The 12,374-nt window shown below is 34.5% G+C and overlaps 1 protein-coding gene across 1 annotated transcript; it reads right to left on the bottom strand.

The window, feature by feature from the left end:
- Positions 1-648: 648 nt before the first annotated feature.
- LOC149162474 (pectinesterase-like) lies at positions 649-2,747 on the bottom strand. Its single transcript, XM_089437284.1, has 2 exons — positions 1,553-2,747; positions 649-1,452 (listed from the first exon to the last, which is right to left on the bottom strand). Exons 1-2 carry the CDS (start codon positions 2,523-2,525, stop codon positions 758-760), a joined length of 1,668 nt encoding a protein of 555 aa, XP_089293410.1. The 5' UTR covers positions 2,526-2,747; the 3' UTR covers positions 649-757.
- Positions 2,748-12,374: the final 9,627 nt, after the last annotated feature.

The following is a 12,374-nucleotide window of genomic DNA, read 5'->3' as shown; positions in this document are numbered from 1 at the left end:
CCTAAAATTATCAAATCTAACCACTTTTACTCAAATTTACAAAAATCTCTAACTGTTTTTTTTCGAAATATAACGAGAATTGCAGAGAAAAAACAGTCTCGTTACACTACTACAACTGAGGTTATTACGAACCATTGACATTTAAAGAAAAAGGCCAACGGTAACTAATATCAGCGAACGAGACATGGATCCGATTGGGTAAATAGCACACAAAGCCGGGGTAAGCCGTGCAGCACAAGAAGAGACAGAGGAGCATTCTGCTGTCTTTGTAGTCAATCTTTGAATCAGATTCCTTTCATTTTTGCTCGACTCTGATTAGGAATTTGACTCATCCAGTTTCGCTGTAAGCAAAGCTTCTTGAACAGAAGTTGGCCATTTGGAAAATATATTTATGCAAGATAAAACAAATGTTGTTGAACCAAATTTGTTAAGCACAATAAAATGAATGCAGTTCAAAAGATCTATACAAAAATAGGACATCAGGACATTAAGCAGAGTCCACAAATCCATTCAGCAGATAGGAATTTAAAGTTACAATTTAAATATATTGCAATCAGGACACACTTGAGGGTTTTGATACGAACATTATGCTATTGCTCAAAGTGGTAACATAGAGGCTCGGTGTTTATTTACTGGAAAAAAACCATATAAACATTAAAAATTGCGCTTATGCTATTGCTCAAAGTAGTAATATAGAGGCTCGGTGTTTATTTACTGGAAAAAAAACCATATAAACATAAAAAATTGCGCTGGTTATTTATGTACTGTGGCCCGATGACAGCCATTCATCACCCTGTATGAAGCTTTCAACAGAGTACAGTCCTAAATTGTGTGCAGAAATTTGACTAGACCATGGCACTCTTCCAGAGACCTTCGCCCCCGGTCCATAATTCTGATATTCCCCATAGAAAAGAGTATCAAGAGCAAAGGATCCGTTCCAGGGCATCCACCCTCCAGGCCTGATGAGTTTGCCCAAATAAGAATACAAGAAAACCGTTCTTGAATACATCTTCCACGGTCTGCCAAGATACACTCTGTGAACATCCGGATTGGAACTGAAATCCCTCATGTATTCTTTGGTCCCATCCACGGTGCAGTGCTGGAAGACCAACCCTGTTGACTGAGCAGGGTCCGTCCGGCCCTGCGCTGTTAAGGGATCCTTCTCGCCAGACTTTGATTTGAGCTGACGGGGACGCACCAGAATCGAACAGTTGTGGAATAGGGCCGCCGCGTTTCCGAAAATGAAGTCGTGGGTGCCCTCTATTCTGCAGTTTCTATAGAATTGGCGGAGCGTGTGCGTGTAGAGCGTGTCCTGGTGGCTCTCGAAAGCGCAGTTGTAGAAGGCAGAAAAATCGCTGTCTACTCTCAGGGCCACGGCTTGATGAGTCTGTGGCCCCTGAAATGTGTTTTGGAATGTTATGTCTCGGGCTATGAAGCCGTCCCCGTTCACTCCTGCAGGAAAAAGCCATAAACCCCTCTTTAGTCCTACAGCGTTCCAAGGAAGCACAGCAAAGGTGTTCAGAAGGTGGGAGAAATAAAATATGGGACTTACCAACAGTGGCGACATCGTAAATTGTGACCGGGCCGGGCAGAGACGGCACATACGCAGAACCGGTGATCACCGTTTTATCCATACCGGCGCCCAGAAACACGAGATTCGTCTTACTGCGGGGGATTCGAACCGTTTCCCCGTAAACCCCGGCCTGTATCTTGATCACAAATTTCTTTTCCGAGTAGTCCGGCGCACTGTTCACAGCTTGCTGAATGCTTGATAAAGAGGATTTCTGATCCACCTTTGACACAGTAATGTCAGGGATCAGTTCGTCCACCTCTGATACATCCCAATCCCAGTTGTTGTTATTGGGAAGATGGTAATAATTTGAGGGGAGATTAGAGGATTTGGATGATCTCTCCGTTGTGGGAGGCCTCCATAGGACCATATCCTTACCGTAAGTATCCAGGGCATCGACCATGCTCAGAGCATTGCTGGTTAAGTTTGTAACCCTATCCACCTGTTGGATGATAGTGCTTATTTTCTGTGTAGTATTGACATACCTGAGATCAGAGCTACAGTCGTATACATAAGCCAGTGCTGCGCTCAGCCATGCTTTCACATCTTTTATTCTCTGCTCCTCTCCTATAGCAGCACTGCTTTTTGCAATCAGAGCCACAGAAGAGTCCGCGAATTCCACACAGTTTTTAGCCGCGGCAGTGACGTTGGCGTCATGGCTAGAAGTATCAACCAGATTTTGGGAGTGAAGATGGGTTTGTTTGGCTCCGTCTGAAGCCAAACCCATTGCTGCTCCGATGATCTCTTCTGCTCCGGCATTTGCAGCTACTTTGGTTGACAAAGACGACTTGCAGAGGTCTGGCAATTGGGTTGCTCGGCAGGCGAGATTTATCGGCGATCCAGAACTCTGTAGTGTGGGTTGGGGACCCTCCTGGGTTATTGAATTGGCAGAGGCATCGGCGAGAGAAATGAAGAGAAGTAGCAATGTCAGTATGATGATAGGAGTGGAAGCCATGATTTCAGCAATTCTGGCTTTAAAACCCGTTGAAGCCTTACAAACTGGAACAATAAATGATAAGGTTCAGGCAGCCAAGGGTCTCACCTGTGGCCTATCTTTTCTAACATGGCAGAGCTGTGAAGTCTGAAAGATTGAAAAAGACAGCCTCATAAGAAAATGGAATCACATGGCTCTGTATACAGGAAAGCATAAAACATATTTTCTGGGCTACGTGGTAGGATTGTGATTCGCTAGATAATGATTTTTACATCGAATTTCCCTCTCAATTTGTTCGTTTCGTTGCGCTCCAAGCTTGACATTGATTTTTTATAACAATCTCTGTCCCTATCTCCTATCAGTCATCAGTATCTTCGAGAAGACAGTAGGTGGCAACACTGTAGAGATTTATGGCTGACAAGGGCTTCCACCAAAGAAAACGCAAACACTCACGAACTGGATTCCACTTTGAGAATCCAAAATTTCCCTCAAATTCAGGGTATGGCTTGATCTTCCACTGTGTCGTTTGATTTTCAGGCAGGGGGATTTTGCAATATTGACATTGCACAACTTTTAGAACTATAATTTAATATAATTAATATGATAACAGAATTACTATATCTCGAATCGAATATAATTAATATGATAAGATGATGAGTAAATATTAAGATAATGAATAAATGTTTATAAATATCAAAACACATTTTACATTATTAAAATAATAATAAAAAAATTATAATATAGGTATAAGTGGAAAGAAAAAATATAATTTATATAAGTGGAAAGAAAAAATATAATTTATATATTTAAAATTTTAAGTAAATTTGTAATTTATTTGTTTTTAACTAAATTGAAAGTAATAATTTTGAGTGGATGTGACTTTTTTAGAACAGAATTTTTAGAATGTTAATTTAATTATCATGTGGACACTAAGATTTAATTTCATAGAATTTTTTTAGAGTATTTTTAGCAGTAGTAGTTGATGATGATGGTGGTGGTTAACGTCTGCTGAGACCAAATAATGGTCAGTAGTTGATGATGATGGTGGTGGTTAACGTCTGCTGAGACCAAATAATGGTCTATCGGACCTAAAGAAACAAATTATCTATTTTGATTTAAGATTTTATTCCTATGCTCAAAAAGCTTGGAGAGAAGCCTCCCGAGCTCACTATTATTTTGACATTGTAAAAGGCTAGGAAGGTCAGTATTGTAACAAAGATTGTGAAACTGAGATCTAATGTGGTTATACGCGGGGCACTCTAAGAGGAAGTGGTTTTCATCCTCGATGTTCCTATTCTTACATATATGGCAGATCCTTTCCGTCCATGGCGTTTTAGGAACTGCCCAACGACCTGTTTCACTATGGAGCTCATGAGAATTCGTTCTAATCTTTGCTATATTAATTTTCTTCTTTGAGCTAGTTAAAATAGAGAGATACTTTTGATCTTCTAGGGTGGGGTTGATGACCTTCTTATAATAACTTAATTTTCTTTTAGCCGCTAAGTCTTTCTCACACCACATTTTTTCTTTGAACTTAGAAGTAACAATATTTTTAATGTTATTTATGTTTTGCAATGCATCATTTTCGTTGATCTCCCAATAGTTTAACCAGGCCCTTGTGTCTTTATGCCACCCTCGATTGAGCCTTAGGTGGTTTTGGCTAGAATTTAAAGCTAGCTTAGGAAGTCCATGATCGTTTATGTTACTGATTTTGTGCTTGTACAACAGAAACCTAAGCATAGCTAGGCTCTCAATAGGGGAAAGACCTGCTTCTATAAGGAGAATAGGATAGGGTGTATTACTTTTAATTTTCAGGTTATAAGTTATAAAACGCTTCTGGATTTGCTCAATCTTTCTCCATGATTCTCTGGAGATGCTGCAACCCCAAACCTCACAGCCATATAAGATAACAGGAGTGACTAAAGTTTCAAAGAGGAACTTCTTTTTATCCCACATTACAAGGTTTGCAATTTTACAATTATTTTCAAGACCATAGTAAGCTTTCCACCCCCCATTAATCCTTTTCTCAATGCTATGGTTCGAGTTGAGCTTGTGATGAATATCAATTCCTAGGTACTTGTAAGAATACACTTCCTCCAAGTTATTATTGTCATACATAAAATTAGCGTAAGTGTCCTTCTTGGATTTGATAATCATAACTTTTGTTTTGTCAGTGTTAACAGTCATACCCATGGTAGAGCAGAAATCCTTAAGAAGCCTGAGTTGCTTATTAAGATCAGATGGGCACCTTGCCAAAAGAACAATATCGTCAGCATAAAGAAGAAGGATGACGACTATCCCAGCTAAGATCGTGCCATCACATCCTGCTTCCTCTAAATAGCCTTCGAGCTTATCGATGTAAGTGCCAAATAGGGTAGGGGAGAGGGGGCAACTTTGTTTAACTCCGATGTTACACTTAATATCTTTTGACCACCCTTCATTGCTCTTTAGCTTGGCATTACATTCTCGTATAACCTTATAGCGGCGGCTCTCAACTCGAGAGGAACCTTTAGCTCTTCTAATCTATTCCAAAGGTTGGATCTAGGAACCGTATCGAAAGCCTTTCTAAAGTCCACAAAGCAACAAAATAAATTGGATTTATCATTACGACATTCCTTCGCAATGATCCTAAGCGTAACAAGGTGGTCTGTTATTGAGTGATGCCTTCTGAAACCTGCTTGGCCTTTAGCCCGCTTACCTTCACTTTCAAGCCTTATGCTTAACTTTTTTTCCAAAATACTACCATATAACTTGGCTAAGAGAGGGCTGATCATAATTGTTCGATAATTAGAGGGGTTATTTGTATCCCCACTTTTAAAAATAGGGATAATGAGGCTCTCAGTCCAAGGTTTAGGGAACCCTTGCTTGACTGCTTGATTGAAAAGCTTGTGGATGTGGGGGATGAGGACAGGACCTCCAATTTTTAAGATTTCCGCTTGGTAACCTTCAATGTCCTTAGCTTTCCCATTAGCAAGGCGATTAACCCCAAACTTAATGTCTTCTAAAGAGAAAACTTCTTTCATTGTGAGAAGGGTTTCCAAATTATCCATGACATTTGGAGATTCATAAAGCTTTTTAAGATAGGAATTCCAATCGCAAAGAGCAATTTTATTATTATCCTTAGTCTTCCTAGTTAGAATCTGCCTCCAAAATTTCTTAGGAGCTACCTTAGAGAGGTGTAAGAGATTCTCCTGTCTTTGACGAATGTACTGCCTCTTTTTCCTTTTAGTTAGGGCTTTGTATATTTTTATCTTGTCCATTTTAAGAGATTCATCAACAGCTTCCTTAATTGCTCTCCTTGCACTTTTACAATCTTTGTCATACCATGGATTGGTTTTGCTATTTCTTTTATTATTTGAAACTTCAATTGAGAACTTGTTAATAGAATATGAGAGGGTTGTAGTAAAATTATGATAGAGGTCTTCTATGTTGTCTATATTAGATAAAGGAAGCAAATTAGTTTTTAATTCATTTAGAAAGAGATCATTTTTATTTCTATCAAATATTAAGTTCTTTTGGCTATAAGTATTATTTTCTATGGGAACTCTATGCATGACAAAATTGAGAGTTATAAGTAAAGGCCTATGATCAGAGTCAGGTTCATGGTCATTTAAGATGTCAAAATTTATTATTTCGTTGTATAATGGGAGATCGGAAATAACATAGTCTACCACGCTGCTACCAAGCCCATGGATGCAGGTCATCTTGCTAGAATTGGGCCACTTCTTTAGACCGTTGCAAATTATGAGATCCTGAGCACTACAGAGCTTGACTAGCTCCGACCCAAACAAATTTTCCCCGAGATCTTCAGAGTTCCTTTTGTACCTGCTAACCAGAGTAGGGTCTTCATCTAACCAAAGAGGATTAGGGTTGGAATGATTGCTTAGAATAATAGCTTGGTTGTTTGAAGTTCGAGCATTAAAGTCACCTATTAAAAGGATATTACCATCATTCCTTAGGCTAGAAATATCATTCTCTAAACCATTGTAAGGGTTAGTTTTATCTAGATCCTTCTTCTTATAGAAGTTAGAATTAATGGGGGGAAAATAACATATTGCTATGTAGGACTTTTTATTATTAATGTCTTTGATCTCTATCCAACTATATTGGTTGTGAGGGTCGTTTTTATAAATCCTAACATGGGGGGAGATGTTCTTCTTAATGTAACAAGCTATTTCCCCAATGCCTCTACGGGACGATCGCTTGTTCCAGGTAGACCATAGCGTAAAGCCATCTATGTTAGGGACCTTAGATTCTTCGTGCTCCCAAGTTTCAACAAGCAAAATAATATCAACATCATTTGAAACCCAACTTAGCTTGGGGCCTTTGTTCCATGGGAAGCCCCGACAATTCCAAGAAAGGATCCGGAGCATGTTTAATTGCTATTGATTACTATCTTTTTGGTTTCTATCTCGAATAAAGGTTTTTCTATTTCTGATTATTGCCCATTTTCCTTCCTTTCTAGCTTCTTTTACCTTTTGAACCTCCTTTCTTAATTCTGCTTGGTCTTCTGGAATGAGATCTTCATTTATGAATATTCCCGTTCCTTTTAGACTTGAGGTTTTACTAAGTATGTCGTGCTTATGATCAGTGGAGCTCACCTTTATGCGGATTAGTCTTCCTTTATTCTCGGTTAATTTCCCCAACCTTGTTGCTTCTGTGAGACACAATGTTTCAATTTGTAATCTATTATGTAGTTCTGTCTGGGCTAAGGCTAAAGTATCCTCATCTACTTCCTCTTTTAAACCGAATATTATAAGGTTTAAGGCCCTTTTGTTACGTTCGTGGTCTAATTCTATTAATTTTTTCATTTCATCTTTAATTGGTTTGATATCTAACTTATTTACCACATTATTTAGGGTGAGGCGGCTATTAACTTTTTCTTCTAGTTCTTTAATCATGTCTTTCATTTTAAGACTCTCTAAAGTATCAGCATCTCCTTGCTGGGATGGTTGGTTAGTATCTTGGTTATGTTTTTCTATAACTTGCAGTCTAGTCTCCATTGCCTCCATTTTATTCTCTAGTAGTTCTATTTTATTTTCTATTTGTTTTTGGATCGTGTCTTCAAGAGATGCAAATTTATTTTCCAGCATGGCTTCTAACTCTTTTTGTAGCTTGGCTTCTCTTTCTTCTCTACGTTTCTCTAAAGACTCTATATACTCATAAAGGCCTTGTAGAGTAACTGTGCTAGGTCTCCCCTTGGTAATCTTTGGTAACTGTGGTGAAATATTCATACTTGAAATTATATGAGCAAATATGTATTAGAAAAAGAAAAAGATAAGGAATGTGTGCACCTGATATCAGAAAACTTGACTGCAGATCGCCCGTCTGCCCTTGGTAATCTTTGGTAACTGACTGCAGATCGCCCGTGCCCACCGCAACCCGCAGACTCTTTCACCGAGCCTCAGAACACTTTCACCGAAGAATATATAGAGTACGTTTTTAACTCTTTCACCGAGCCTCAGAACTCTTTCACCGAAGAATATATGCGAAGAATATATAGAGTAAGAATATATGCCAAGAATATATAGAGTATGTTTTTAACTTTTTCACCGAGCCTCAGAACACTTTCACCGAAGAATATATGCGAAGAATATATAGAGTATGTTTTTAACTCTTTCACCGAGCCTCAGAACACTTTCACCGAAGAATATATAGAGTACGTGTTTAACTTTTTCACCGAGCCTCAGAACACTTTCACTCAAGAATATATGCGAAAAATATATAGAGTAAGAATATATGCCAAGAATATATAGAGTATGTTATTAACTCTTTAACAGAGCCTTAGAACTCTTTCACCGAAGTATATATAGAGTACATGTTTAACTTTTTCACCGAGCCTCAGAACACTTACACCGAAGAATATATGCGAAGAATATATAGAGTAAGAAAATATGCCAAGAATATATAGAGTATGTTTTTAACTCTTTCACCGAGCCTCTTTGAGATATATCTTAAAAATATTTATTTATTTTTAATTAAATTGATTAATTAAAAATAAATTATATGAACAAGCCAAGTTATAGTTTTTTTAACATGTGGTATCAATAAGCTATGAGATTGGTTAAGAATCTCCATGGTAAATTGATAATGAGATTGGTTAAGAATCTCCATGGTACAGTGATGATGAATCTTCATGGTTACAAATCTAGTTAAATGTTTTTTTAAATGTATATATGTTCAAATTATCTATTAATTATTCTTATAATAAATAATAATAAAAATAAGAATTAAGTTATAATTTAGCAAAATTTTAATTTTTTAAATCTTGACAATATAAAATATATCTTCGAATAAATATTTTGATACTTATTATAAATTTGTCTATTGACATATATGGTAATTTAATTTATATAAAACTAGATTAATAATAATATTCTATAAATATTTTATAAATATTAAATCTTATTATCCATCCATTAATTATAAATAATTAAATTAAATTATAAATAATTATTGTACAATAAAAATATAATAATTAAATTAATTAAATTCAAATTAAAAAAATAAAACGGTACCCTACTTCCATATTATCAATTAACTAAGAAAGTATTGAGGACGTTATCTCTTAATCTCTTAATTGGGATGTGGTAACAAAATCGGAAGTACATCGTTCGATGTTTGGAGAAATCTATATATTATATTGTTTTTATAATAAAAAATGAAAATCTTATCATTATAAAACTTGAGCCCCGAGCCCCTGAAATGTAATAGAATTTTGATACAATGGACCTAACTGATAAAAAGATATACAAATTATATAATTATGATATGGTGCATGCCGGGTAACAAATATACAATTTTTCAATGTTCCACCTTAAAAATGTGTCACATCAAAAATGGAACAAAAAATAAGACCAAACCTTAGGCGAACGTTCCTCGAGTAGATGACATGAAATTAAAGAGGAAAGGCGTAATAAGTGGGACACTCTTCAATAGAATCCAGAATTAATGAATCAGGAGATAACATAATGAAGTTGCAAAAAAAAAAAATTAAGAAGGATTTAAGGATTATAAGATTTAAATAAAAGATAAAATGATAATAAAATATTTTTTAAAGAAATAAATAAATATAATTAAAAAATAATAATAAGACAATTTAAAATTTAAATAAAATATTCCAAAAAAGAAAGGACCCAATGAAATTATGTAGAGAAATGTGTGTAATATATATACCTAAAACAATAAATAAGATAATTTGATAAGAATAAATAAATAAATAAATGATGATGATGATGATGATAAGATAATTTGATAAGAATAAATAAATAAATAAATGATGATGATGATGATGATGATGATGGTTAACGTTCGGTGAGACCAAATAATGATCTATCCGACCTAAAAAGACAAATTATTTATTTTGATTTAAGATTTTATTCCTATCCTCAAAAAGCTTGGAGAGAAGCCTCCCTAGTTCACTATAATTTTGGCATTGTAACAAAGGTTGTGAAATTGAGATCTAATGTGGTTGTATAGATCCTAAAGGGATATAGATCCTTAATGAAATAATTATGTAGATTTTAGAAAAAAAAAATGGAGATTAAATTTTATTATAATTGGATTAATAATTTTAAAAAATAATTAATTGAAATTTAAAATTGAATAAATATGTGTTTAATTTATAGATGAAATTATTTTTTTAATATATTTATAACTAGATATTTATCACTATAATTTAAGTAACTATTGTAAAACTATAGAGTGATAGTTATTAGTTATTATTCGTTGAAGTTTATATGTGCGAGCAAGCAATTTATATATTCAATGTATATCTCAATTTATTAATTTCTCCCAAATCAAAATTAAAATATTTATTTGACTATTAATCACTATTAATTTAACTAATATTAATAAATGTTAGTTATAAATTTACACATCTTATTGTAAAATGGAATAAATTTGTTCAGATATTAATTTCTCCATCTAATTAGAATATAAACTTATTAGAATTGGAATAATCTCAAATCCTTTGGAAATTGGTGGGTGGGAAGGCACGTGTCAATTACACATCTATTGTAAAATAGACTATTTTTTCTAAATAAAATTTGCTTATATATTAATTTGTCCATCTAATTAGAATATGAACATATTAGAATTGGAATAATCTCAAATCCCTAGGAAATTGGTGGGCTAGAAACCACATGTCAATTACACATCTATTGTAATATAGACCATTTTTCTAAATAATTTTTGCTTATATATTAATGTCCTATCTAATTAGAATATGAACATGTCAATTACACATCTATTGTAATATAGACCATTTTTCTAAATAATTTTTGCTTATATATTAATGTCCCATCTAATTAGAATATGAACATGTTAGACTTGGAATAATCTCAAATCCCTAAAAAATTGGTGAACATGAAAGAATAATTTTTAAAATTTATTAAAGCTCAGTGAAACCTAACAAACTCTATAACACAAAAACAATTGATAAACCTTAAAACTAAGCATATGATAAGTGTATTCTCTTAAGAATCAATTTAAAGTGTCCATTAAAAAACTTTAAAATATCAAGAGATCCTCATCCATGTCAAATGGAAATAAAAATTCTTTAACAATTAAAAATTGTTTTTTGAAAAAAATATCATGAAACTACATCGTGTAATGATGAAACTGTCAAAGTAACGGTTTTGTATCAGAACTAGTGGTGGAACTCGTTGGAGGTATCACTGATATTGCATCTCTAACACGATAGATCGTTGTTCCAAGCAACAGGACAACAACACTTGGAATTAGCGGAACCCATTTGAGCAATTAGTAGTCCGTGATCAAATTGCATTTAGGGTCCGACAAAATTCTGGGCCTGGAATTAATGGATTCGCTATGCAAGCCGCAAATTCATGCTTCTCTGAAGATGTTGCGCTGGGTTCCAGGAACAGGAACAACATACAAAGCGGGAAATATTAGAGGAAATGTCTAATCATATGAATTCATTGTTCTGGTCCATATATTTGCTTTGCTTGAACTTGCTGGTTAACCTCCAGTCATGGTTTTGTCTATATTTCCCTTATCGTTTTCATTTTGGTTTATGTGGATCCTTTTTCACATATGATCTTCCTCTCTATTTTTGGATGGTTTTTAAATATTGACTTATCATGATATATCTGTAAGATATCTGGACAGTTATTTTTGTATGAGCTCAGAACTTTTTGTAGTATCAGTCCTATCTGTTTTATCTCCAGGATGAGACGGCCATATTATGTATTAGATCTTTATATTCTCTTAATATAATCCATGATGTTTTTCTCTCTGAAAAAAAAAATGAATTCATTGCCTGTTGTGACTGAAATTCAATATTTTATAGAATAATTTGTTTTCGATCGATCGTACACACAAGTTGGCATTTTAACAAATTTTCACTCTTCATTTCATTCCCGGTTAAAAATATGGAATATATTTTGAAATAAAATTATCAACGACCTCGATGTCTCTCCCTTGATGAGCATCATCGGGTTTAGGTACAGAGATTCCATGTTAAGTATAACAATTTTTGGAAGTATATATATGGTGAAAATGTTTGCACGTGGTTGGATATATTTTTGTTGTTGTTGTTGTTGTGTTTTTAGAAGAAAAAAAGGAACATACTTTTATTAATCAAGGAATGTTTTATATAAGCGTGGATTATAATCATAATTGCATGCTAATCTGCTGCTTAATAATAGACTGGGATTGTTAAAATGTCAAAAATAAAAGAACAAAAAATCCTTCTTGTCACATAAACAAGAAGCATAGGATTCCAACGCAGGGGAAGAATTACAAAACCAATTTGTTACATACAAAATGAAAGGCATAAAGAAGAGGACAAGAATCGAAACACTAGGGACTGTAAACAAAAATTATGCCTAGGAAACGGAGATTAGA

This window comes from Pinus tabuliformis, chromosome 5_2, assembly GCF_031772625.1.
Source record: "Pinus tabuliformis cultivar Carrire ecotype Pingquan chromosome 5_2, CPIR1, whole genome shotgun sequence".
Taxonomy (NCBI): Eukaryota; Viridiplantae; Streptophyta; class Pinopsida; order Pinales; family Pinaceae; genus Pinus; species Pinus tabuliformis.
This window is presented reverse-complemented; position numbering and strand designations above follow the sequence as displayed.

Coding starts and splice junctions, on each gene's coding strand:
- LOC149162474 (XM_089437284.1), bottom strand. CDS start 2,525: ATGGCTTCCACTCCTATCATCATACTGACATTGCTACTTCTCTTCATT. Junction 1,453..1,552: donor TTACGATGTCGCCACTGTTG/GTAAGTCCCATA, acceptor TTTTTCCTGCAG/GAGTGAACGGGGACGGCTTC.